Source organism: Protopterus annectens, chromosome 5.part0 (genome assembly GCF_019279795.1).
Source record: "Protopterus annectens isolate FY-2018-M chromosome 5.part0, PAN1.0, whole genome shotgun sequence".
NCBI classification, from domain to species: domain Eukaryota; kingdom Metazoa; phylum Chordata; order Ceratodontiformes; family Protopteridae; genus Protopterus; species Protopterus annectens.
Genome location: NC_056735.1, coordinates 1,489,859,651 through 1,489,886,907, shown reverse-complemented (window position 1 = coordinate 1,489,886,907; position 27,257 = coordinate 1,489,859,651). Strand labels below are relative to the sequence as shown.

At 38.4% G+C, this 27,257-nt stretch overlaps 1 protein-coding gene across 11 annotated transcripts in view; it reads left to right on the top strand.

Moving 5' to 3' along the window:
* Nucleotides 1–26,926, top strand: part of TENM4 (teneurin transmembrane protein 4) — a 4,497,462-nt gene extending 4,470,536 nt beyond the window's left edge. For all 11 annotated transcript variants that reach the window (XM_044071318.1, XM_044071319.1, XM_044071323.1 and 8 more), the window contains one exon: nucleotides 24,502–26,926. In XM_044071318.1, coding sequence (XP_043927253.1) covers nucleotides 24,502–25,260 — 759 coding nt within the window. In that variant the 3' untranslated portion in view covers nucleotides 25,261–26,926. The remainder of the gene's footprint in view (nucleotides 1–24,501) is intronic.
* Nucleotides 26,927–27,257: the final 331 nt, after the last annotated feature.

The window sequence follows — 27,257 nt, the reverse complement described above, 5'->3', positions numbered from 1 at the left end:
CTGATGCTTTGTCACACTACTTTGTGATTACCACATCTTGGATAGCCCCAAAATGTCAAGGTATTGTCGATGACACGTTTATGTTGTGCCTTTATGGGAGGAGAATTGAGGACTGTGATAATAGCACAGTGTCTCCAAAACACCCTCTAATAGCAGAAGCATTTAAAATTTAATAGTTGAATATCTCCAAAGTGATGTGAGATAAGGTTTCCTTAATATTTCTTTCTGTTAGGTTGGATCTGGGACATATTGTAAGAATCATTATTGATTTCCCACTCATACAAAACCTTTGATAATTTGATCACACACACAGAAAAACTCACTCATCAAGCAGATAACACGTCCACCCAAACACTTTTATATTATAACTGCGCAAACAGCTAAACTTAAAATATTTAAAAACAGAACAATTGTTTTTGCAGGGAGGTACCCCCTTGCAATTTTCATGTAGAAGACTATGCCCCATGTTTCTTCTATATACTTACTCAGAGATCACTCAAACACAGAGAAAGAGAACTATGTGAACTGACTCTTGCACCTTGTCCATGCTTGTATAATCTTTAACACAATAGAATTGGCCAGCAAAACTACAAATAATCAGTATTCAGTGACCAGGATAGTCAGTCAGCAGTAGTAGTCAACAAACGACACACAATAAGTGGGACTGTGTTAGTGGAAACCTATTTTTGGCTGCTACTAAAACATCTCCTGGCACTAGAAGGATACTGCAACAGAAGGGCATAGGTTTTCATCTGAGACATTTTTTAAATGTACAAATCTCAAAAAGTTTTGAAGTCTGCCCAAGTATTTGCAGCATCATTTGCTCCCTAGTTACTTTGATCTTGATTGCCAAAGGCTGAATTGATAGCTTGCTGTAAATGCAGTTATTGTATCAGTTTAGCTAGAGAAGACATAGAATTTGTGCATCTATTATTGCATATTTACTTATATTTGGATTGCTGGAGTCTGAGTCAATGCCTTGCTGGTGGGATATGTGGTATTTGTGGGGTTTAGAGTTTTTTTATAGTAGCATGTTGAAATATTCTGGTTTAGATGTTAATAAGATAAACTTATTAAACGAACTTGCAATCTTAGTTTTAGAAAACAGTTTTATTCTTTTTTTGAAGAGGAATATTACAGACAAATTAAGGGAGTAGTTATGGGGGTTTTGTGTGCCCCCATTTATGCAAATTTAGTACTGCTTGAATGGGAATTTATTTTCATATTTGAGAGCATTTTTTAAACACATTAAATTATATGTTAGATTTTTAGATGACATATTTATTTTATGGAAAGGGTCAGAAGAACAAATTAATGATTTTATGACTTATTTAAATCAAGCATCTTCATTTTTGAAGTTCATACATTATTGTAATAGGGAGAGTAGCTATTACTGGGACACTACAATTTCACATACTGAATTTGGCTTCAAATCTAATGTATATAGGAAGCCAACTTTTAGTAATTCTTATCTACAGTATTCTAGCTGTCATCCTTTTAATCAGAAAAGAAGCATAATTAAAGGGCAGTGTATAAGGGCAACAAGGATGACCTCCCAGTTCGAGGATTTGCAAAACAAGATTGATTTAATAGGTAATATTTTTCTATAGATGATCCTAAATGGTTAATTGATAATGTGAAGGGCTATGTTATATCACAGTGGGTTGTTAAATATAGACCTTTATTGCATATGGTTCTTGAGCAATATAATAACAGACAGGACCGTAAGACCTATGACAGGGCTTTAATATTAGAGTATGGCCCCCATTTTAAGGATGTAAAGGATATTTTTACCAAGAATTGGAATATTTTAAAGGGCAATCCAGAATTGTATCAGTTATTGGGAGTTAACCCTATATTTGTCTTAAAGATGGGGTCCAAATTAAAAGCTTATTTTGAAAGTGAAAAGTCCACAATGGACGTGGTTAGGTCACATGAAGGGGTTTCAAAGAAATGTGGCTTTTGTAAACAATTTCCTTACATAATTATTTCAGATTCCCTTAACCTTGATAATATTACAAGGACAAAGGTATTTTTTTAAGAAGGGCAATTATTTAAGAGAGTGGTATATTTAGCAAAATGCTTGGGGTGCCCAGCTTTTTATGTGGGCAAGAGTGTTAAGGTGTTTTTTCTGTGTATGTCGCTTTAATGGAATTGGAAATATCTTAAGCTAGTTTGCTGGTAATTCTTGATTTAGAACTGTGCTTTTTTCTGCAATTCACATTAATGCTGTACATGATCTGTCTTACCCATACCTCTCAAGTGTACCTCATTATGACGAACGTACCTCATTTGGAGTCTTAAAAAGTTCACTTTCCTCGAAGTTCCTCAAAGTTCCACATTGAAAGACTCTGTCGCATTCAGTGTTAGGAATTTTTTAAGTGAAATCCAGTGTAAACATAAATTAATCATATTAATTCATTAAAAGATCTACTTTATAAGTAAAACCAGCATATTTTAGCCATCCTATGACATTCCTAGTTAAAGTTGTTAGTAAGCCATTAGTATGTGTTCCACATTTTGCCCATTTGTTCCACATTATGAGGGCTAGTGTTCCTCATTTTGGAGATGGAAGGTTGAGAGCTTTAGCTCTGGAATGTTGCAAAGTGTACTTTCTTTATGCTGAACTTCTCTGTGTGCTTTTTCTGTTTCTATGTTTACTGCCCGTTTCTCTTTTATCACCTTTCTTCCTCCTGCTCACCTCGTTTCCTAACTCCAGTTATTTAATCTTGATTTAACTCGTCTTCTGTTCCTACATTGCAATTACTGCTATTATTCATTATTCTCTATCTCTTTTTCCCAGTTTTATTTTATTGTAATTCCTAATGAACACTACTTACCTGTGGCTGTAAAACGGGAACTGTACACCGCTCACTGAGACTGTCGTGAACACCAAAGCATCTCCAGTCAAAGAAACCCTAACCCAAACTACTTGTTTATTTTATTTTGCTGTTATAGGAAAGTTCAGTAATTTTGCTTTTTGTAATATCCTACTTCTCAGATTGTTAAGTGGCGTGCAAACTAACTCGGTTGCTGTTGTCTCAGGCACCCCTCCCCCACTCTCTGAAATACCTTTGTCTCCTAACCTGTCAGCTCCCATTAGTACTACTATTTTATTTTTGATAAGTTTAAATAGCTAACTAATCCAGAGTACAGAGTTCAACAGCCTAATTTCACTCTCTTGGCTAGCCTCGCAGTGCATGTTTATGTTCTGCACTGACCTGGATTGAATGATTGTTTCTCTAAAGTTGTGCTGCCGCCTTATGTTCAACCCGCTCCGTTCACCCTCGCTATGCTCAGGCTCACTCTGCTCCCCAGCCTTAACTGCATTTCCACCCACCCCCTCTTTCATAGGTTCATAGGTTCATACTAGGCTATCTGCCCTAGGGCATTTATAAGACTAGCCAGAGTGTGTTTGGCTTTCGCCACCCATTTTAAATTAATTTTGCTATGCCTTTTTTTGAGGTTAGTATACTGTGCCTCTGTCTAACAGTGACACAGAAGTGATAGCCGGGGTAAACCTACGATCTCCCATCCACTCATCAAGATTCCTCTTGAAGAGAGTCAATGTGGGACTCTGCCTAACCTGGACTGGGATTTTATTCCAGAGTGAAGGGAGCCTCTGGGTTATGAATCTGTCCCTCCAGCATGTCCTATTTATTTCAGTGCTGAGGTTCAAGTCTCTCGAGCATGTAGCTCGATGGGATTTGGATTTTCTGAGGTGCAGCATGTCCATTAATTCCGGTTTGGACATGGCTTTATACGTCAGGCACAGATCGCCTCTGAACAGGCGGTATGCCACTCTGTTTGAGCCCTTTGATCCTCTTGGTGAGGTACTTTTGGGGTCGGTGTCTGGTAAGGTACATCCCAAAAGGGGCATTGTACTCAATTATGGGCCTGATGAGGGATGAGTAAAGAGGCACGATGACCTCCCCTGATCTAGATGTGAATCCCTTCATGATTAGGTGGGCTATATAAAATGTTTTTCTAACCACTTTGGCCACGTGGTTGTCAAATGAGAGATTGCTATCAACTTGGGTCCCCAGGTCCCTAATGACTTCTTCTGTACTTAATGGATTACCACCTATGTGGTAATTTGTGGGCACTTTGCTTTTGCCAAAGGGGATGACTATACACTTTTTGGCGTTTAGCTTGAGGCCATGGCTCTGGCACCAGTTGTCTGTTTCTATGAGGCCCTTTTGGAGGATGCTTGTGTCGGCTGGAGAGTTGATTATGGCCCAGTTTGCAGTCATCTGCGAACTTGGTCAGCCACAGTCCTTCCATGTTGGCCTGTACTGCCGAGAAATATATACCGAACAAGAGAGGTCCCAGGACTGAGCCTTGTGGGATGCCACTTGTAACTGGTTTGGAGTCTGACATGGCTCCAGCAATTCTAACCATGTGGGTTCTGTCCTTGAGCCAGTTTGCAACCCATCTAGTGACATAGGGGTTTATATTTAAGCTGGTGAGCTTATCTATAATGCCTGAGTGGGGTATTGTATCGAAGGCTTTTGCGAGGTCCAGGTAGGCTGTGTGGACCACCTTCCCTCGTCAATGGCCTTGGTGACTGTTTCAAAGAAATTGACCAGGTTTAAGAGGCAGGATCTGCCCTTAACAAAGCCAAACTGGGTAGGATCCAGTGTCTGTAGGTCCCCAATATCTTTATTTATGAGGTCCATGATGATCCTTTCCATAGCTTTGCAGACCAAGCTAGTCAGGCTTATGGGGCGATAGTTTCCAGGATCCGTTGAGGCACCACCTTTGTGGAGAGGGACCACTGTTGCTGTACGCCACTCTTTGGGTACATATCCTGTAGTAAGGCTAAGATTGAACAGTAGTTTTATGTTTGGGTTTAGCTCTTCTTGGAGTTCATGTAGGACGCAGCCCGGGACACCATCTGGTCCCATTGATGCTGTGTTTTTTGCTTTGGAGAGGGCGGCTCTTACCTGAGCATCTGAGATGTCAGGGGGGCAGCACTCTGTTGGGATAGATATTTGGCCTTTTGGTGGGGAGAGGGGGGAGAAGTTTGCACTGAACCTGTCAGCTAGGATGTTGGCAATGTCTGTGGGCTCGGTGTATTTTTTGTCATTTTGGACTAATTCTGAGCATATCTGGGAATTCCCACCCAGGTTCCTAACATAACTAAAGAAAGCCTTGTGATTATCCTTAGTGTCCTGTGCAATTTTTCTCTCGAAGCTGGCCTTAGACGATTTTATGAGTGCCCGTAGTTTTTTGCTAATACTGATCAGAGATGCCTTCCCTTTTTATACTCTTCAAACCACACCCCCACCACTTTCAGCCAATCACCCTCCCTCATTCTCCACCCCTGCTCTTCCTTCCAGCTCACTTTCATCACTTCCTCTGTTTACTCCATAATATCGCAAATGTCTCCCATTATTTATCAAACATTACTCCTTTTCCCTTTCACCCTACTCCTTATAACTCTAATAAATACCACAGCACTAAACCCTCATTTTCTGCCTCCTAAAACAAACTCTTTAACCTGCAACACATATACTCCACTTAATACTTACTCAGACATTAACCCTAGCCTTTATCACACAAATCCTACTCTCTGTGCTAAAATGCACTTACCTCCTTCAAACTGCACCTTGCATTATATACCAAACTCCCATTTCCACTCCCTTCACTATATACTCTCTAAACTTTCTCGCCTCATGTTCCATTCTTCTCTACCCTTTCCATCCTTACCTGCTCTGTTGACATCCACTCCAGTCCAGGGCCCCCTAACTCTTGCAACCTTACAAACTCTAATTTCTCCAAATGCTCTAAATCACTTCACCTAACTACTCTTAATTTCCAAAGTATCTGTAATAAAACCTGTGAGCTGCATGCCTGGCTCTCTCAAAGCAAAACTGACAATCTAGCAGGTACAGAAACCTGGTCAAAACTCTCTAGTCAAGATTCGAGCTTCTCCCTCCAAACGTTAGTATTATTATGGCAGATAGAATACAGAAAAAAGGAGGTGTGGACATCATTTACCCAAGCACCCTCAATATTTCCTCTTACAAAGACCCCATCCCTCAGTTCCAAAATGCTGAAATATTGATCTCTTTTCTTGAAATTAACCACTCAAAACAACTTAGTGTCATTGTCATATACATCCCACCTGGAAATAACGTTCCAACTCTAGAAGATTTTCTGTCGTGGCTGTTCTACACTATGAACAATGAAGCAATTATCCTTGGGGCATGAATATTGATTGGTTCTCTATGTCTTCCAGTCATCTACCAGCATAAACCTATTTCACTTCACCCAGCTTATTACTACTGCTACTAGGTACAACAGCAAAACCAATGAAGGATCCATCCTAGACTGGATTCTAGTCTCAGATCCTTCCAAATTCATAACTTCTCGCACTATGTCTAACTCTGTTAGTGACCATCTCCCTGCTTATACAATCCAAGCCTGCTGAGCCATCCCAAAGAACCATAATATAAAGTTACTCCAAAACCTTTTTAAATTTAACCCCATCACATTTAACAGCATCCTGAAAAGTATTAAGTGGAGTATCCTTAAAACTGTCCCTTTGGATGATGCTTTGCTCCACTTTAATAGTTCTTTTAAAAAAATATTAGAAAGCCTAGCCCCTTCAAGAACCAAAAGAATTAAAACTAGTAATGCCCCCTGGATAACAAAAGTTACTAAAGAAATGATGACGAATAGGGATAAAACTTAGAAAGTGTGGCTTAAATCTAAGAATCCATCTGACCTGACTCATTATAAACAGCTGTGTAACCTAGCTAAGAAACTCATCTCTAAAGACAAACAGCACTACTTCTGGAACCAGCAAACTAATAGGAAATGTAACCCCAACATTTTTTGTTCTTCTGTAAATAATCTCCTGAACTCTGGCACCAAACCCAATCCCTACCCACACCCTGGCAAGCCTCCGGAACAAATAGCTAGTATTTTTAACTCTTATTTTATTGACACCATTGCTAATATTACCTCTACTTTTTCCATTCCTCTCCTGAACAGCACTACTTCTCTATCTCATACTCTGCCTCAGAACTTTTCAACACTTCATACACTACTCACCATGCCTCTCCATCCATTAAAGCTCCCTTGCCAAACAGCACTGAACTGTCTTCTCAACCCTTTTCAATCTCTCTCCTGTTCCTACATCTTATATAAAAAAACTTCTAAAAGTAAAGCCCTGCTCCAACTCTGCTGACAGTATTTCTCCCAAATTTCTTAAACTCACTGCAGACTAAGTGGCCTATCCCATAAGCATTCTGATAAACAGATCCATCAAAGAATCTTACGTCCCTCACCTCTAGAAAAAAGCTATAATATTACCAGTTCATAAAGGTGGCCCTTTAGCCGACATCTCTGATTTCCATCCCATTGCTATAGTTTCCTCTATCTCTAAAATTCTAGAAAAATGTGTTTAAAAACAACTCTTAGACTATTAAAATACAATATTCTCTCCCCTGCTCAGCACGAGTTCCATCCAGGACATAGCACATCCACTACGTTAATATCCTTTTTAGACATAGTTAACAAAGCCTGAGACTCAGGAAACATTGTATTGGCCTTTTTGTTGGACTTATCAAAAGCATTCGATACTATCTATCACTCTAGCCTCCTCTCGCAGCTCTCCAGTATTGGCCTATCTCCCCAGTCACTTAACTGTTTCAAAAGCTACCGCTCTAATAGAGAGCATGCTTGTTAAATGGCAGAACTCCTTCTCCCCTTACATTTGCAACCCTACAGGTGTACCCCAAGGCTCAATTTTAGGCCTTCTTCTGTTTAACATTTTTATTAACAATCTCAACCAAGCTATCCTGCAAGGTGCCCTAGTCCAGTACGCAGATGACTCCACTATAGTCTGCTCTGCTCACAACTCAAATATGCTAAAGAAACCTCTCTCTAAATCCTAAAAAAAAAAAAAAAAAAAAAATTATGATCTTTACTCCCAAGAGAAATGCACCTATTAATAAAGCTGACTTCAAAATACTCTTTCTTAACACCACCAAAATTGAGTTAGTAACCCACACTAAGCTATTAGGAATAATTATTGACGAAGACCTCAAATTTGCTCTCCATATTCAAAACAATGTAAGCAAGACCCACAAAAAACTAGGGCTACTCTACAGACATAACAAGTTCCTCTCCCTCCCTTCTAAACAAGCATTAGCAATAAATTACCTTCTGCCATCACTAACATATGCTGCTCTTTTATTAATTAACATGCACTCTTCCTTGAAAGCTAAATTAGAAACATGCTATAACAAGCTTGCCAAATTTGCCACAAATAGCCGCCATTCTACTCATCACTGCATTGCCGTAAAACAATTACAATTGCTTGAACTCCCCCACTACCTACTCCTCCTCCAGTTTACAACCACTCATAAACTGATATATAAGCCCCACTACTGTCCTGCACTCATCTCCCTATTTACTCTTTGCAATCCAGCTCAGCCTCTACGTTCTGAACTCCAATGCCTTCTCTAAATACACAAACCCAAACTACTTGCAGGTCAATTATTATATACCTGGACAATTTCCAAAACTTGGAATAACTTTCCTGCATTTATCCGCTTACAACCAAAACCTTCTAACTTCAAAAGTGCATTGCACAATCATTTCCTCTCCAAGTGTGTATGTAATTGTTCAGTTCCTACCTCGGACATTACTTAAACTTAATCTAATAAATAAACCCTGAATCTGTCCAGTCTAGCTCTTCCTCTTAACTCCTTTTTATTTTAAATTCCTAACGAATTTTTACCCTACTCCCCCTCCTGATCTCACTTACTTCCTTACTCCCTTTCCCCACCTTTCCTGCCCCATTCTCACTTTCCTTCTTCTTTACTAATCTTATCTCTCTCTTATCTTTTATTGTCCTTTAATTTTTTCCCCGCATATCTCCCCCCTTTTTTTTCTCCTTTACCTATTTCCCTTCTGCCTTCTCTACCCCCATGCTATTATAAACTCATACCTATATCCCTTTCTCATTAACTTACATTCACATTTTTCTATTGCCTGATCTAAGTAATGCCTCAAATGTTATACTTTTTTTCTTCTGCATATAACTGTTTAATTCTGAAATCACTATATCATGCTGTGCACTATGTTCAAGTTTTATTGCGCTTCTTCACTATGACTATATCTAACTTTTCTATTGATACTTTGTTTTATTCAAGCCATATGTCATTCTATGTAATTTTATGAACTTTTCTGTAATTCTATATATTTTTATAAACGTTTTTTGTAATTCTATGTATTTTTAGTTACATTGGACCTTTTCTCCCCAGGCCTCCACTGAAAATGGGCTAGAATGGGCCAGTGGCCTTTCCTAATAAACAAATGCCAATAAATAAATAAAGACAGGTAGAGCCCTCAGAAATAGAATATATAAACATTTATACCAGATAGGTAGGCAGAACGCTAATAATGCCCTTTCTAAACATCTTTTGAATAGCCCTAATTGTACAACATTTCATTTTGCCATCTTAGAACAAATCACCTATAACCCTGGGGGGGATGACAAGACCCTTTTGAAAAAGAAGGAAATTAGAAAGCTTCACATTTCCCAGGTATTAATGATATTTCCCTTAGGCTTATTTTACATTTAAGGTCTATGGCAATATGAATTGTTAAGATTTTATCTGTTTTTATGTATTCATATATTTTTACACTTTCATATTTTTACTCTGTATCATTTAAGTTTTTAGATATATGGTTGCATTTTAGAGTAAAGTCCCTTTAAATATTATGTGTTGGATTTTTAATTGACTTAATTGTTTTAATTAGCCTTAATCAAGTTTAGATTTTATATACAAGTCCCTCTCTTTTATTTGTGCTGTGATTCTGATGAAGTCCACATTTCATTTGGAGGAAAGAACTTAATCAATTGTAATAAAGTGACATATATTGGTTAAGTCGGTTGTGTTTCGACTGAAATGGTTGCTGTGATACTGTTACCTTTTTATTTTATATTATCAGGTTGTTTTATATTTTCAGGTTGTGGAGCTAGTGTCATTTCATCTATTTTGACATGTGGTATTTGTGCCTCAGTAGTTTTATCCTTGCCTCTTTAAACAATGCCTTGCAGCATGTTATTAATTACTAAATAAATATATTTTCATTTTTTTCCTTTTTGTAAACCAGAGATTGCATCCTGTTCTGTTTGCTTGACACTTTGTAATATGCTTAATTTAACTTTCTTTTTTTATTAACTTGTGCTGCACTGAAGCTGTGATGTAAGACAGCTGTAACTGCATTTAGTCACCCAGTATGTTTTCACCTATTTCGTTGCCTTTGTCTGATGACTGCTAGTCAAGTATAGCTGTAGGGTTCACTCTGTCTGAAAGGAATGGGCATTAGAGCTATGTTTTCTGTACTGCTTAGCTGTTGGAAAAACTGGTTACATGTACCATGTGAATTGCTGCTTATGACTGATTGGCTAGTGGTGTTTTCTGTCATATTCATCTGTATTTTTGGAGGAAAAAACACACTTTGTCCAATAAGTACTTTATAGGATTTTGTGCCATTGAGGCCACGGTGGTGCAGTGATTAGTGCTGTCACCTCACAGCAAGAGGTTCTCCCGTTTGATTCTCGGCTGGAGCACCTTCTGTGTGGAGTCTGCAAGTTCTCCCCGCGGTCGAGTGATGTTTGAAAGACATGCAGATAGGTGCGTTGGTGAATGGGTGTGCCTTCTTTGAAGGTCAGGCGTTGGGCTGGCAACTTGGCACCGTAAAAACCCACTGCCAATTATTAGCAGACCAGAGTTCCACTGTGGCGACCCATAACCAGGAAAAGCCTAAAGACGTTATAGGATTTTGTGCCATTCCTCTACACTCAAGCTTTAGTACTAGAGGTGAAGCCAGAAAATTCTGTTTTGTACTCATAAGCTCGTACTGATAGTCCACCCAACCATTTTGCATTGTATAAAAGGGCATATCTCTCAAAATATTGCCCCCAAAGCACAGAAATGTCTGCAGGATTTTCAGCTGTTCCCTGTAGTATTAAATATTGTTTTTAGATTAGCAGACCTCGATAAAAACTAGATGTGTACCTTTTATTGCAGGCATCAGTTTAGACAGTTGTCAGCATAATATGGCCTCAGAAAGTTTTTAAGTGATACGCAGAAAAGTATATTCATTAGAGTAAAAAGAGTATGCCTGGATGCACCCTTGTTTATTAGCTTGGTAGTGATGTTTTCTATCATATTCATCAGTATATCTGAAGAGAAAAGCACATTGTGTTCACATGTGTCAAAATACTGTGTAGGTTTTCCTGCAGTCCCTCACACCCAAGCTTTATGATTCTTTTTTTTTTTTTTCAGTGTGGAAGATCTGTCACCTTAAAAACTTGTTTTCTGAATCAGTCTTAGTTTTAGTACGTCTTTTAATTTAAGCTTGTTTTGCAATATTTCATTCTAACTTTACTTTATAACAGATAACATTTTAATTTAAAAATAATGGTGCATTTTTTATTTTTAATAATTTATTTTGTTCCAATAAATGGTTGGTGCCTTCAAGTCATCCCATCTGTATGGTTGGTAACAGAATATTCATTGTCACACTTTGGCTGTCTACTGGTCCCCGCTCCTTCTCACCAGGATCAGGTGTGATCCTATTATTGGCAAACATGCTCTGGTATTCTAGTCTCTACTGGTCCCTACTCCTTCTCACCATGATCAGGTGTGATACTGTTATTGGCAAACATGCTCTGTTATTCTAGTCTCTATTCTTAAATTTCCTCTCTTTGCCAGGTGAGCTGGATGGCATGGATGTTTACCTACTCTCTGGTAAGCTAGTGTTTTTCCTTTATTTCATTTTATTTATGTTTGTTAACCAGGACAGAGCATACATCTCCATGGACCTTTGTCAGACTCAGCTAGGAAGCAGTGTCTGCTTAAGGGACCTGCTCAGAGTCACGCAGTTAGGCAGTGGAGGCAGAGGGAACCAAACCCTGTGCTAGTGGACCACTAGAAAAGCTTGTTAACAAGTCTTTAATCCCCTGAGCCACCTGCCAGCAGCAGTTACCTTCCTATTAACCTAATCTCTTCAAAAAAGATAAGGATATCACATTTTCATGCTGTTTTCCCGTCTTATGACCCAGCATGTAATGTAATCCAAAGATCATAATTATATGGCGGCGCGGTCACAAAAAGACATAATGATCAGCATAACCTGTGATTCATTGCTACAGATAGCCAGTATGTATTGAATTGTATAAATTTAGTGGCCGAGTCTGCTGCAAATTGAGGCTGTACTAGTTCTTTGAACTTTGCTTTTTTTTTTTTTGTGAGAGAGGGATTAGTACCATGGAATACGAAATGTTATGTTCTAGGTAAATCAGTGGTTGCATGTGGAATGTGATCTGTGCTGTTAAAGCACAGTGAGGAATGAGAAGGACAGTGTATCTTTCTCTAAGGAAACGTGCCTAGCATTCTGGCACCAAGCTGTGTAAGATGTGTGAAGATACTGTGTTCCTGTCCTAATGGTTATGATGTATGCCTATGTTTTCATTCACATTTGCCTTTTCATACACAAGGCCTTGCTGCATAGTGTAGAACCACGCAATGGTACCATAATATGTGAATTTTCATAGCATATCAACATGAGTGCACATGTCTGTGTACTTTTACTGGGTAACACCAGGGATGACTAGCATAGCACAGTTCCAGAGCACTGGTCCTGTATGATGTAGCTGTCCTCAACAGATCAGCTCCCTACTTCAAATTCATCTGAAATTCTGATCTAGATTAAAAGAGTTTATCTGCATGGGAAATGAAGCTTCAGAAAGTTCAAGGTGTACAACATATGGGGCATGGAAGAGACAGTCGGACTGTTTACAGGACAGAAGGAAGAGGTGTAGTGTTACACATATTTTAGGCATTATAATGTGTAAGATAACTTTATTTTGTGTGTGTGTCTATAGATATGCAGCAGTAGGCACACACCCATCTATATATATATATATATATATATATATATATATATATATATATATATATATATATATCTTTATGTGTATATATATATATATATATATATATATATATATATATATATAGATATATACAAATACACACGCACACACGTATGTACACACATACAAACTCACACTTGTCCAGATAAAGACACACAATGTGTGTGTGTGTGTGTGTGTGTGTGTGTGTGTGTGTGTGTGTGTGTATGCCTATAGATATGTATGTCAGCACCTACCACTTATATATATATATATATATATATATATACACACACACACACACACACACACACACACACACACACACACACAGCTGTATGTACACACACACTTGTACATATAGAGACACAGTAGGTGTGTGTATTTTGTGCATACTCATGTATATTTGATGTGCATAAAGTCTGGTATTCTATAAAAAATTAACGTAATTTAATGTATTGTAAGCCAGCACAGCACATCATCTAATCCTATTGGTTAATATGCTGGGGAGTTAAAATGTGGACAAGAGTGGTGTGAGCGTGCTAGGGGGATCTTTCCTTCCATGAACAGCAGACATAGCTTTCATTTAAAGTTCTTACATCACGTCTGCAGTCATGTTTCTGCAGGATAGAAAGGACTTCTGCAGGCTGAGGTACTTTAAAATCAGTCTTGCAGTTTTGTGCAAATGCTTTAGAGCTAGGGGGCATCAAACCAAGTTAGGCACTGCATCAAGAATTCTTACGTGGCTAGAAACTGGCCAGAAATGTGATCCATAGTGGATGGAGTGGAGGTCAACCGGCAAGTTCAAGGAAAGGTTTGTGGCAGATATGAGTATGTTACTGGACTTTTACAGGATAGATGCTCAGAAACAGGCAAACAGACACACATGCAGACACATGCATTCACAGAGGCATAGATGTACACAGTGCACATAGCGACACACACACTCACACACACACACACACACACACACACAAAAAACAAAGGACCATAAAATGCTTTGAAATAATGTTTCAGTAATGCAGCACTCCAGTAGAAACTTAATTGTGTAAGAGTATTCCATTTTGTCTCCCTTCAAACCAGCACCTGCAGTGCCATTTGAAAACCAGTTATTCTATTTTGAAAGTAAATCGATGTGGATTAATTTTGTCATGTTTACATCCTGCACCAGTGAAGAGAGCATTTTCTTTATTAGTAACGTGTGACTAGCTTTACTTCCTAGTGTGTCTGTTCCTGTAGCGTTACAGCAGTCAGTCAGATAGGGACGTCATGCACCACTTTTTTTTGCCATGGCTATTTTCCTTCTTACTGCTAAGTAAGCACGGTGTTTAATTTTGGCTGTCTACCATGGTGTTCACCTAAGTAGTTTTGAGGTCACTAGAGAGCTGCAAACCTGATATTGTGTCAAGTTGAGGCTGGCCATCATTGTGTATGTCTGAATGGCATTTAAAATCCAATACTCTGTTGTGCAGCAATTTTTTCCCTGATGGAAAAGCCATCAGTGCATTGTTTGTTTAATAAGGTCACCTTTACTGAGCACCAAATGACTTCTGCTGACCTTTTTAATTTTTTTTCTTTTTAACCTCTTCAATACAATCAGATAGATGCAGAATTCAGTGCTTTTTATTGTAATGGCTTTCAGGTAATTGAGGTCTTCCTTCTTTTCTTTGATATGTGATGCGGTGCACTTTGACTACCAAACACTTCTGAAAACGTGTTTCATGTTTAGGAAACAGAATTAAAAATTACATTCTGAAGTATGTTTAAAAACTGTTAACAACCCATGTAGACTGTGTTTGAAACACAGAAGACAGACCCAGAGTCTTTAAAATCTGCTTCAGAACAGTGTGCACGCACTTTTTCAGTACTCTCTTACACATGGTAGTACTTCCCAGGAAGTGATGCTTGACATGAGCACTGAAAAGGAGGTTTCAAACCCACCAAAATCACTTAGTATATTATTTTCTTAAGCCACTTAAATTATTATAACTCTGGTTCTATTTGCAATACAAACCACTATTTAAGAGGTGCTACAGGGCATGTTATATTAATGCATATAAAATGTTACAGATTTCATGAGTGCAACTGAAACAGTCATAGCAGGGCTATTAATAATGCCTGATGTCTCGGTCATATCTGAGAAGAGTTCAGCTTGGATCGGTTAAACTACCCAGTAAACACATGGATAAGTAAAACACACAAAGTCCAGACGTCTGCACACCCCAAGCATATCAGCAGGAGCCAGGGAGGCAAGAATGGTGCACTAGATAGTCCTTAGCTAGCAGATCAGGACAGGGATACTTGTGTTCATAGGCAAGGGTGCCAACATATACATACTAGTTTGTTCTCACATTTTTTTGTTGGACCTGATAAGCAACAACACTGAATGTGCCCAGTACAAAGCAGGATACCCTTGTGTCATGAAGAGTAAACATTGAGATTTACTAACTATAAAGTCACTTGTTTTTCCTGTGCTGGTAGCCCTACAGGTGTATAACATGACCATCTGTGAACCCATGAATGCCATACAACTGGTAGGATGCAAACTGATATTGAGCTTGATGAAGTGGAGTCTTAAGTAATGATTTCTGAAGCATAAGCACTGAGTGGTGGGTAATCGACTGACAAGAACTTATTTTTGAATAAAACTTCTATTAAAACCTTAGTAGTACTAAGCAAATTACATGAATCAGCAGCACTGATAATCTGTCCATTGTCTACTACTAGCCATATTACCACACATACAGGTGATATCCATTAGTTATAGATGATTTGCACTTGGATGCTGCTGAGTCCTAATGGGCAGAGTGTGGACTCAGTGGTCAAGCTTTCTGCTTCACAGTTCCACTGCTCGGTCCTGGGCTGCACAATCATTAAGTGGAGCTTACCTGTTCACCCGGGGGGGGGGGGGGGTCTCATTCTTCAATTTCCCTCCACCTTTTCCAATACATGTAGATCGGTTAACTAGCGTCTTTGAATTGTCCCCACATTTACATTTGCCCATGTTGTTGCAGGGAAGGGTCTGCAGAGGAATATTTCACTTGTTTTGTATACCAATGAATAGTAAGTATTTGTGAAACTGCAAAAACATTAGCAGCAAACACTTTATACTTAAGAGGTCAAGGCACACACAAGCACGTAAAAAACATCTGTTTGTGATCACATTTATCTTTTCATTGTCATTGATAACTGCTGCTGCATAGAGTATTCACTGAAGATGGTAAACATTTGTAATGCATGCTGTAGAAATGATGTGTGCCTGAATGCTGATGTGTGTACCTTTTACACCCTGAAACCATCGCAGTATAAATGAGAAATGCCATCATGATGGATGCCCAGACCTCAGTACAGTGGATGCTTTCCACAGTCAGGTGTCTGTATCCTGCCTGAAACTTGAAGCATCGGGCTCATTCAGTTGCTTTTTCCTTTAGATTATGTAGGGAGGAGCAAACAGATAAATGGCTTAAGACGTGGATAAATTGGTAGTAAATTCAGGCAGGAAATAACTAGTAAATCACTTTGGCAGTTCACATGCACAGTAAATGATAAGGATTCTGCATACAAACTGAGAAACAAAACTTCAGTTCCATTTAATATAAATGGAATAAAAAAAAAGCTTTAACAATGAAGAATTTGTTTACTGAGCTGGTTACTAAATTAACAAAATTAAACTCGCAATGGTGACACTGCAACAACGGACTGCAACTTGAACAACAAAACATATTGATAGGACTTGAAGACATTGTCCTTTAAAGTGGAACAACTTAGCCACAACACATTAATTAAACCTGATTAAGAAAAGAACACCCAAGAAAAATGTGCAGAATGGGTGACCTGCTTGTATATCATTGTGATACTGAACCTTTCTACAACTAAACCTAAAGATATGACTCATGGTTTAGAAGCTTAAAACTGTATAGTTGCATCAGAACCCAGCTACAGCAATATGGTAATGTCCATATCATACATGTACAAAAAAAATGCAGGCATTCACAATGTTGTACCAAGTAATGTTAAGCTCTTGCAGTATAAATTCAATAATACAGAAATAACTGCTATTAATTAACAACTTATCAAAATCCACATTCTACTGCAGATGTAGGTTTACAGAGAGAGGGAGAGAGAAAGACATACACACGTGCACACACAAACACACATGCATGCACACACACAAACACACACACACACTAATAGTAACACTAACAAATGCTGATGGTACATAATAAGTCTGCAGTGTTTGTTACTTTTAAATGCTTGAAGTTACTTAATAAATATAATAATTTACTCAAAGCTCAAAACTAAACTTAGCACATTAAAGAATTACTCCCACCAGAAAGTTAAGACATACATGTTTTAATTTATTTATTGTTGCACCCTTAATTGTATACACAGAAAAAATAAATTAAAGGCGTATCTCCCCCAATGAAAAGTCAAACTATAGAGTGGTGGGAGGAAAGGGAGAAAGAAGCCTGTTTTCCAGGAATTACTGTTGCATGTTGACAAATTACTATTTTTTTCTGTATCCTTTTTTCCTTCTTTGCCTGCTGATCATTAAGCTCCCTCCATCAGTGTTGCATCCATTCATTCCCCTAAGACAGATATTAGCAGTCACAAGGAGAGTGTACTTTATCCTTACCCTGAAATGCAGCAACAGTACATAGCAAGGAGGAATCCCACCATATTATATACGTAGGATGTGGGGGCTCCATTATGCCCACAGAAAAATGGCTGCACTACATTTTCTCAAGTCGCAACTGGTTGAAACTTCAACCTGCTGATATAAACCTGTTGAACATTCAACTGGATGGAACCCCCACTTAAATGTACAAGCTCCACGACCACACAGCTCACAGACTGCTCTTCATCACTGGCAAAAGTGAAGAGTAAGGCACAGGAACTTGTTTCCTAATTTTCTGCACCTCTTTCACACTGGAAATAAAGTCCTTGTTACTTCATTGAGCTGTTGGTGTAATGAAAGAAGCAGTATGTTGATGTAGAGCTTGCCAAAGTCTTGAATAGCTCATCTCTGATATTCTGTTTTGATTTATGCTGTCAGCAGATTGTGTGTGTGTGTGTGTGTGTGTGTGTGTGTGTGTGTGTGTGTGTGTGTGTGTGTGTGTGTGTGTGTGTGTGTGTGTGTGTGTGTGTGTGTGTGTGTGTGTATTTGTGTGTATTTGTGTGTATTTGTGTGTATTTAGCTATATATTTTGTGACACCCCAGCACTGGCCCAGTAATCAAGGAGCCTCTATCCTCACCACCGGCAATAGTGGGGGGATGTACACACTGGGAGGATGACAAGTACACACACAGTAAGGTGTAATTTCCCTTAAGAGCACACCAGAGACCACAGTCAGTCTGTGACTGGTTTCTGTAATAATAAAATAAAAACAAAAGTGGTTCCAAATAGCAGGAAATTATTGCAGAAGAAATTTATTGCAAAGAGTAAGCGCTTTTGTGAATAACATTCGCTTCTTCAGGCTGTTTTCAGTCTGAAGAAGTGAATGTTATTCGTGAAAGCACTTACTCTTTGCAATAAATTTCTTCTGCAATAATTTCCTGCCGTGTGGAACCACTTTTGTTTTTATTTTATTATTACTGATTCACTCCAGTTGGTTCCCTTGTCTACTCAGAGGCTTGCTTGTTTCTATGTGACTGGTTTCTCCCTGTTTCTCCAGATCTCCAGTAAGATTCCTTACTGGCATAACTATAGGGATGAGATCTCAGCTGAGTGGCCATACCAAGACCTCCAGCACCCTCTCTGTCCAACCAGTGCTTTATGTCCATGCCCAAGTAGTGCACACACACACACACACACACACACACACACACACACACACACACACACACACACACACGCACACACACTTTGAGGTTTGATTTATATACACACACACACCTAGGAAAGGTTGTCACAGGTTTACTAGCTATGCTTCCATCTGCCCAGACTATCAGGTAGTTTCCACTGCCACCAGTCACTACTCATCATCTGCTTTAAGGCCCTTAGCAAAGAGTGTCTAGTCTTACTGTGTAATGTTACTATTAATCCAAATGGTAGTCTGATCAAAAGCCAGGCTATAGGAGTGGCCTGCACAGTATCACCAAATAGATATGCAAGTACTCTAAGAGCTTAAATATCTCTAAACAGACCAGCCACAATTGAAATTTTTAAATATATTTAACAATAAATAATAAAAGAACAAGATAATACTAAATATGTATTCACAGTGACTTCAGAGTTCAAAATCACAGGAAATATTTAAAACAGCATTGCAGGACAGTCTAAAATAAATAAAGAAAACATCTAAGCTATACTTTACTATATTCCTAATGGAATCTAAGAGAAATTACTGTACCCTAGTTAACTTACAGCAAGGCAAGTGCAGAGGTGGTGAGTGGATGTTGTCAGGTTAAAGACAAATGCAAAATGCCCTCTCTCAAATATTGCTGCTGGGATACTTGCAGCATGACATCACTTTTTGTCACCTGACTTCAGTTCCCAGGCTCACAAACAACCCTCACTGATGCAACACCTAGCATCTCCCTGTGAAAATACATAGCCTTCAGATGTTGGCAGCTGCTAGAAGACATAAAAGAATAAAACACTTACAATACAATGCAGAAGGCTCCCTAATTCTAGACTTCATGTCTCCTTGATGCATTGAAACTAACTTTTATAGCACAATTATAAAACAATTTAATTTCAACTATTTTCTTGAAGTTTTGCAAGTTAACCCTGTATGCTCTATTTCCCATTGCTAAAACATATACATTTACACATGTACAGTAGTTTATATACATTTCTGTTCTTTCCCAGTAGGGTACACTATGGACACATCCTCAAGCTTAGTACTTTACACACATACTTCTGTACCAGCAATATATCTACATTTGAAGATATCCTGCACTGGTTATCATGTTACTACCCCCAAGAAACCCTACTACTTGGAGACTTTAACATAGACTGGGGCACCTGTTCCTTAGAATCTCCAACCACCCATATTAACCTGCATGCATTTACACAAATCATATCCACCCCTACCAGGATAGGTAAACCCAACCAAAAAGAAAGTATACTTGACTGGGTACTCATAAACAGTCACCCCCAACTGTACACCTCTGGTACCCTCCTTAATGGCCTAAGTGATCACCTTCTCACATATGTAATTAAGCACAAAATCATTAATTCCCAACAACCCTTACTCAGAAAGGTTAGAAACAATAAAAACGTTGACCCTGCCAAATTCCAACAAGAACTAAACTCCTGTAATTGGTCTATTCTAAAACACCTCCCCTTAGAGGAAGCAGTAGCATACTTTAACAACAAATTCCTTGAGATCCTTGATTTGCATGCACCTGTTCGCTCAAAGAGAACCAAGACAAAACTGCACCATGGCTTTCTATAGAGTCTAAACTCAAAATTACCCTTAGAAACAAAGCATGGGCTTTATGGCGTTCTTCTAAAGACCCTCAAGATCACATTAAATACAGGCAATCCAGGAACAAAACCAAAAAATCAATTTTACAAGACAAAAAACAATACTACTGTAATTTACAGACAGTAAATCAAAATAACCCTCAGAAGTTTTGGGCAGGTTTAAATAATCTACTACATCCTGGACAAACTTCAACCCCAATCCCTGCTACTACTATTGATAAAACCCTTGAAGATGTTTCTGATAGTTTTAACCAATTCTTTACTGAGACAATTCAAGCCCTAGCTAGCCAACTACCTCCTAGCTCCCCTGGTCCTGAAAGTAGCACCCCTAGAAACCTACTTGCTTTCAGCTTCCAACCAGTCGCCACTTCACCTATCCGTACCTTGATCAAAAAATTAAAACCCACTACACTTTCTGCTGATCAACTCCCTGCCGAGTACCTACAAAAATCAGCTGATGCTATTGCTTACCCTGTCTCAATACTAATCAGTCGAACCATAGTAGAAGCTAAAATTCCCACCATCTGGAAAATATCCTATGTAATCCCACTTCACAAAGGAGGCAGCTCTACTGAATTCTCCAGTTATAGGCCAATAGCTATACTCTCTCCACTTGCAAAGATTATGGAAAAATGTATTCATAGACAACTCATGCACCACCTAATCCAAAATCGCCTTATGGCAGACACTCAGCATGGCTTCCGTACTCATCACAGCACTACTTCTGCCCTCCTAGCCTTTACTAACACCATAAACCATAATTGCAACAATAATTATATATCCTCAGCCCTCTTTTTGGATCTTTCCAAGGCATTCGATATGGTCGATCACCAACTTTTAATCCACACCCTGCAAACATTCTGTCTAGATACTGGAGCCCTCCAATGGTTTCAATCCTACCTGAATGGTCGACAACAGGCTGTCCTCTGGCAAAACAAACTCTCTAACCTTCTACCTAACACCCTCAGAGTACCACAAGGCTCTATACTAGGGCCCTTGCTGTTCTCCATCTTCATTAACGACCTTTATACTGTCATCCCAAAAGTCAGCTGTATCCAATATGCTGATGACTCTACTCTGATTTGCTCAGCCACATCTCCAGTAGAGTTATGGTCAGCTACCCAGACCACCTTTAATACAATAGAAAACTGGCTTTCTGAACATCGTCTGATCCTAAATCCCAAAAAAACTAAAACGCTGTTATTTTCACCAACACGTAGGTCTACCGCTTTCACCTTTACCATAAAATCAAATGATGGCACAATAATCTCCCCTGACCCATCTACAAAACTATTAGGTGTCATCATAGACAATAATCTGAAATTTGACCTACATGTTAACCAAACTATCAAAACCATCAATAAAAAACTAGGGTCACTTTACAGAATAAAAGCCTTCCTAACCCCTCCAGCTACAATTGCCATAGCTCGCTCTCACCTTCTTTCAACCCTTCTGTATGCATCCCCTCTACTCTCGAATTTGAACAAGACTGTTCTTAACAAACTTTCAATTTGCTACAACCACATTGCCAGGTTTGCCACTGGGCTGCCTTTTAGGACACATCATTGCATCAATCTAAATCAGCTTGGTTGGCTTGAACTACACAGCCTAATCTAGTATAACCAACTGATTATGGCCTATAAAATCCTCTATAATCCGGACAATACTCCTGCACTTAAAAATATTATCACCCCCTATAACAATCCTAGACCGCTTTGATCCTCTAACAAACTACTAATTCAAACTAGCAAAATTAATAACACAGCTGGTGATTCTCTCTTTGCAAACTCTGTAAGTAGATCCTGGAACACTCTTCCAGCTGATATTACCTTACTTTCCACCTTAGGTCAATTTAAAACTAGACTCAAACAACATTTGTCACTTAACTGGCTATGTCAATGTATCAAGCCTGGCTAACTCTCTCTAGAATGTGTAAAAATCTGTTAACCAGTTTACTGTGTAATTTAATTTAATCCTGACTTGTGCTCAGGATTAACTGTAACCTGTGGAACTTGTTTAACTTGCTTACTTATGTAATCTCTGTAAATAGTCTGTTTGTAATATGTAATGCTGGTATTATGTAATGCTGTATCTGCTTACCCTTGGAGCTTTTCTCTCTGGGCCTCCGCTGAAAATGGACATGCATCCAGTCGGACTATCCCGGTCAACAAATGTAAAATAAAAATAAAAATAAAAACTTGATGTACAGACAACATGCAGTTCTAATATAGTGGCAACACAAGCAGTTGTATCCTGCTGATATTCACAAATGACATATAACTATAGCTATATATGTATACGTGTGTATGTGGGTGTGTGCATGTGTGAGTGGCACAATGGTTAAGGCACTTACCTCATAGACACCTTGGGTTATTGGCTAGATTTAAAATGGCATATCTAAACATAAAAATAGTGAATGCAAAAAATCAGAGCCACACAGAACTGCAAGAAAAGCTTTACCGGTGTTCTGATACCTTGGTTTAATGCCTTCAGTGGAATAATTTTCAACACACCATGCAGCCATTTTAAATAAACATCAATTAACAATCAATTAATTGAATAATTAAACATCTCTGAAGTTCTTTAAAGTGCTAGTATACTTCCACAAGTAAAAAAAAAAAATACAAAAGATGCTATTTAAAGTACTTTAAATTGTCCATAGTAGCTATTAGGTATTATGGACAATTAATATAATTATAGGACTTTAAAACTCAGGGGTATGAATTTAGATATAAATGTGAATGTAGTATAGTATGCATAAATACAAACATCAATGTTTTGTAATGGCTGTTATGGACAATTTAAAGCTTTAAACATTTATTATAAAAGTAAAATAAAAGTATTTAAATAATACTTTAAATAGTATCTTTTGTACTTGTGGAAGTATACTAGCACTTTAAATATGTTTAATTATTCAATTAATTGATTGCTAATCGATGTTTATTTTAAAATGGCTGCATGGTGTGTTGAAAATTATTCCATTGAAGGCATTAAGCCAAGGTACCAGAACGCCAGTAAAGCTTTTCTTGCAGCTCTCTATGGCTCTGTTTTTTTTTTTTGTGTTTTTAGGTTTAAAATGGCCCTTCAGGACAGTTAGTCTAGTATTCACCTATGAACTTATGTATGTAGATGGTGTCACAATACTCTGTTGAAGTGGGTTTAGTTGAATAAAATGGCGTGCTAAAATGAAAATCCCATTTCCTCGACTGTGGTTTTATTTTTATTTATTTATTTTTAAGTATTTTTTTTTTTGTAACAGGGTACTAGTATTTGAAAGCGGTTTTGGGTAATGGGAGTATGTCTTCTGGAGGTTGTAGTTTTGTAGGTACTGGAGGGTACTTTTAACATTTTTTCTGGTATGTGCAGTCAAAGAATATTGCAGGTTAGCGGGATTTTCCTTTACCTGTACTGATGTGCAATCTCGGAGTTGTTATATATAAGTAGCAGGAGGTGTGGTAGTTGCAGAGTTACCCCCCCAAACAATTTTTTGTATTTTAGTAGTGTGGGAATCAATTTTTCTTGTCATTATTTTGACTACAACAGGGAGACAGGGAGAGAGAGCGAGAGAAATGTGTAGGCATGTAGATATACACACTGATATATCGATAGTTTCAGATATGTAGTGTTATTTTCCTATACTGTAAAGCTACTCAGTGTCTGTCATCATTTGTTTAAGCAAATGAAATAACTTACATGTAGAAAGTGATAGAAATCTGAAAGTAAACCTTCTGATTATTTAAAAAACTTGAAGAGATCACACAATAGATATGAATATGTTTACAGTAACCACAACTGACTGACTTCTGTATTTAAAATTTTAAACATAAAGCTATATTTCTTATTTGTATTTAGAAGGTATCTGCTATTTACAAGGACTTTAATTTTACAGCAGTGTTTTGTTGCATCTCTGATATGACTATTTAATACCTCTTCTTTTTACTTATGCAGTTCATTAAATAATAAGCACATGGTGTAGATCACTGATTGCACACTTCATGTCATACGTGTGACTGTAACATTTTTGTGTTTGTTGTTTTAGTAGTAAACCACTAAATTTGTTTACTTCCTTCATTGTGTTCTCAGATCCAGTATCTTAACATTTGTCTTTTTAATTTTCAGTCTATTTTAGGAGTCCAGTGTGAAGTACAGAAGCAGTTGAAAGCATTCATTACCCTAGAGCGGTTTGGTCAAGTTTATGGTTCCAGCAGTGCAGGATGTCAGCAGCCAAAGAAGCAGTACAGATTTGCAGCTGGAGGCTCAATCTTTGGTAAAGGTGTCAAGTTTGCTGTTCGAGATAGGCGTGTCTCTACTGACATTATCAGCACAGCCAACGAGGATGGACGGAGGATTGCTACCATTTTAAACAATGCATATTATTTAGAGAACTTGCACTTCACAATCAATGGTGAGGACACACATTACTTTGTCAAACTTGGGCCTCCTGATGGTGATCTATCAATATTGGGCCTTACAGGGGGGCGGAGAACCCTGGAAAATGGAGTCAATGTGACTGTGTCCCAAATCAACACAATTTTGAGTGGAAGGACTAGACGGTACACAGACATTCAACTTCAATATGGAGCACTTTGTTTGAACACCCGTTATGGTACAACTGTGGATGAAGAAAAGGTACGTGTTCTGGAGCTTGCCAGACAGAGAGCAATCGCTCAGGCCTGGCTGAGGGAGCAGCAGAGACTCCGGGAGGGGGAGGAGGGAAGTCGGTCATGGACAGAAGGGGAAAAGCAACAGCTGCTAAGCACAGGACGTGTGCAAGGCTATGATGGTTATTTTGTAATCTCGGTGGAGCAGTATCCAGAATTATCAGACAGTGCAAACAATATCCACTTCATGAGACAGAGTGAAATGGGGAAGAGGTGACATGAAGGGACAAGCTGATAACTTCTTGCCAAAGACAGCTACTGATGTGGCCACTTTTCTGACTGTGTTGTGCTTACATTTTTTTAAATATGTCAAGAACAAAAAAAAAATGAAATATGATACAGTTGCACTGCAGTCTGTGCAATGGGTCATTCTTTTTGTCTCCACACCTTTTGCATTGAACAGAAGGTATTTTCAACGTAGTGTAATCACAATTAAATCAACAGTCTCTTGTTCATTCTCCTTGTAAGGAGTTTAAGTGGGGGTGTGCACATATTTTCACAAGTACTTAGCTGTGAAATGAAAACTGACTGTATGTTAATAAGTTGCTTCATTTCAACTCATTCATATGCAGACTCAGTTACAAGTAGAACTGGAAAAAAAATGAAAGTGTGGCTGGTTTGGGGGCAAGGTAGAAGGTGGAGTGCTATTCAGTGGGGCACTGCATCATGATAATTAATAGGTTCTTGGTGTGTTGTCAGTAAATTGTGGCCAAACTTGGAACAGGTCTCTCACAAGGCCATGCATCCTTTCTAGGGATAGTATCCAGTGAGTGTTGTGCAACTTCCAGTCTAAACAAGCAAGTAAGGGCATACTTTATTCAGAGTTTCTGTCCAATCTGTGCTCTCTGTGTTTTGCACATTGTCATCGCAAGCTCTCGATACAGCAGCTCTTCAAGAAATTAGGAAAAACATTCGAAAACATCGAATGACTATATCTACTTACTCATCATGCAGCCTGTAATCAAAAATTGTACGTCTTGCATCTCATACAAGAAGCACAAGAGAGAGAGAGAGAGAGAGAATGAGTCACAGGAGCAGGCACTGAGCAGCAATTCTCAACTGTAGCTGATTTCCTACTTTCCTCAGGAGTAAAGACTGAAAAAAAAATTGTTGTCATACTCCTGATCCCTTGTGTGCCTTAAAGGGATAAAATATGTTTTTATCAGACCTACCTTGGTGCAGAAAGCTTTGTTGGACTGTGATCTTCATGTGTCAAGAACTAAAGGCACAAAACTTGAGCAGAATCCCAGCAAATCAAACTCCCTGGTGAAAAAAATCTGTGACTCCACATGGGACTTTAGTAACCGGGTGATTTTGCACTAGGGTTTCCTCACACCACAGTTCAGTCCAGTTCTACCAGGTGTCGTACCCGTGATGTTATTAACCTCTGCTGGAGGTGAGAACGTAACATTTTGCCTCGTTAGGAGTGAAGAAAAAAAAAACAACAAAAGGAAACTTAAACATGTAATTAAAGGTTATGTTTTGTCATTCTTGTAAATGAAAATTATAGAAGATATTATGCAGTAATATGATAATTTTGTCCAAAATGATTTTCTAAGTGAAACAGTGTTGAAATCATTACATTTCCTGTCCTATTCCAAATAGTCTTACTACCTGGAAAATGGAAGTTTCAGTATCTAAAAGGGAAAGTATTGAAAATCTGCAGCTATTGAGTCCAAGTGGACCAAGATAATCAGATATGAAGGAAGTAGGCCCAGTTCTAGTGAACTAGCCCCAGTTTTGCCTCAAGACTCTTTGTGATGCAAATTGTGTTGACCACTTACTGGCAGGAACTTAGATTCTGCTAGTTTTATGGGTTCAATTTTAATCCAGCAGCTGTTAGAATAAAATAGGGCCCATGAAAATAAAAACGTTTAAAAATATTTTTTGAAATTTGTCTTCTTGTGTGTCTCTTTTAGTGACTCTGGTTGTGTAAAGCTTACTTAATCAGTGGATACTTTCCCTTTGCATAGTAAATAACTGAATTTTTGGTGAGCCTGAGTGTTTGTAAAAATGTACCACCTAATACTTTCAATTCCTTGCATAAAATAGAAGGGAAACTGCAGGCAGACACCGAAAAAGACATCATTCACCAGTGGTAACACCAGACTAATGGAGATTTGGGGACCCATGTTACAAAGATGAACAGAGTGAGAGCAGAACTACAAGTATAGCACACCACTAGAACATTTCATAGTCCACTTTCTTAAATAC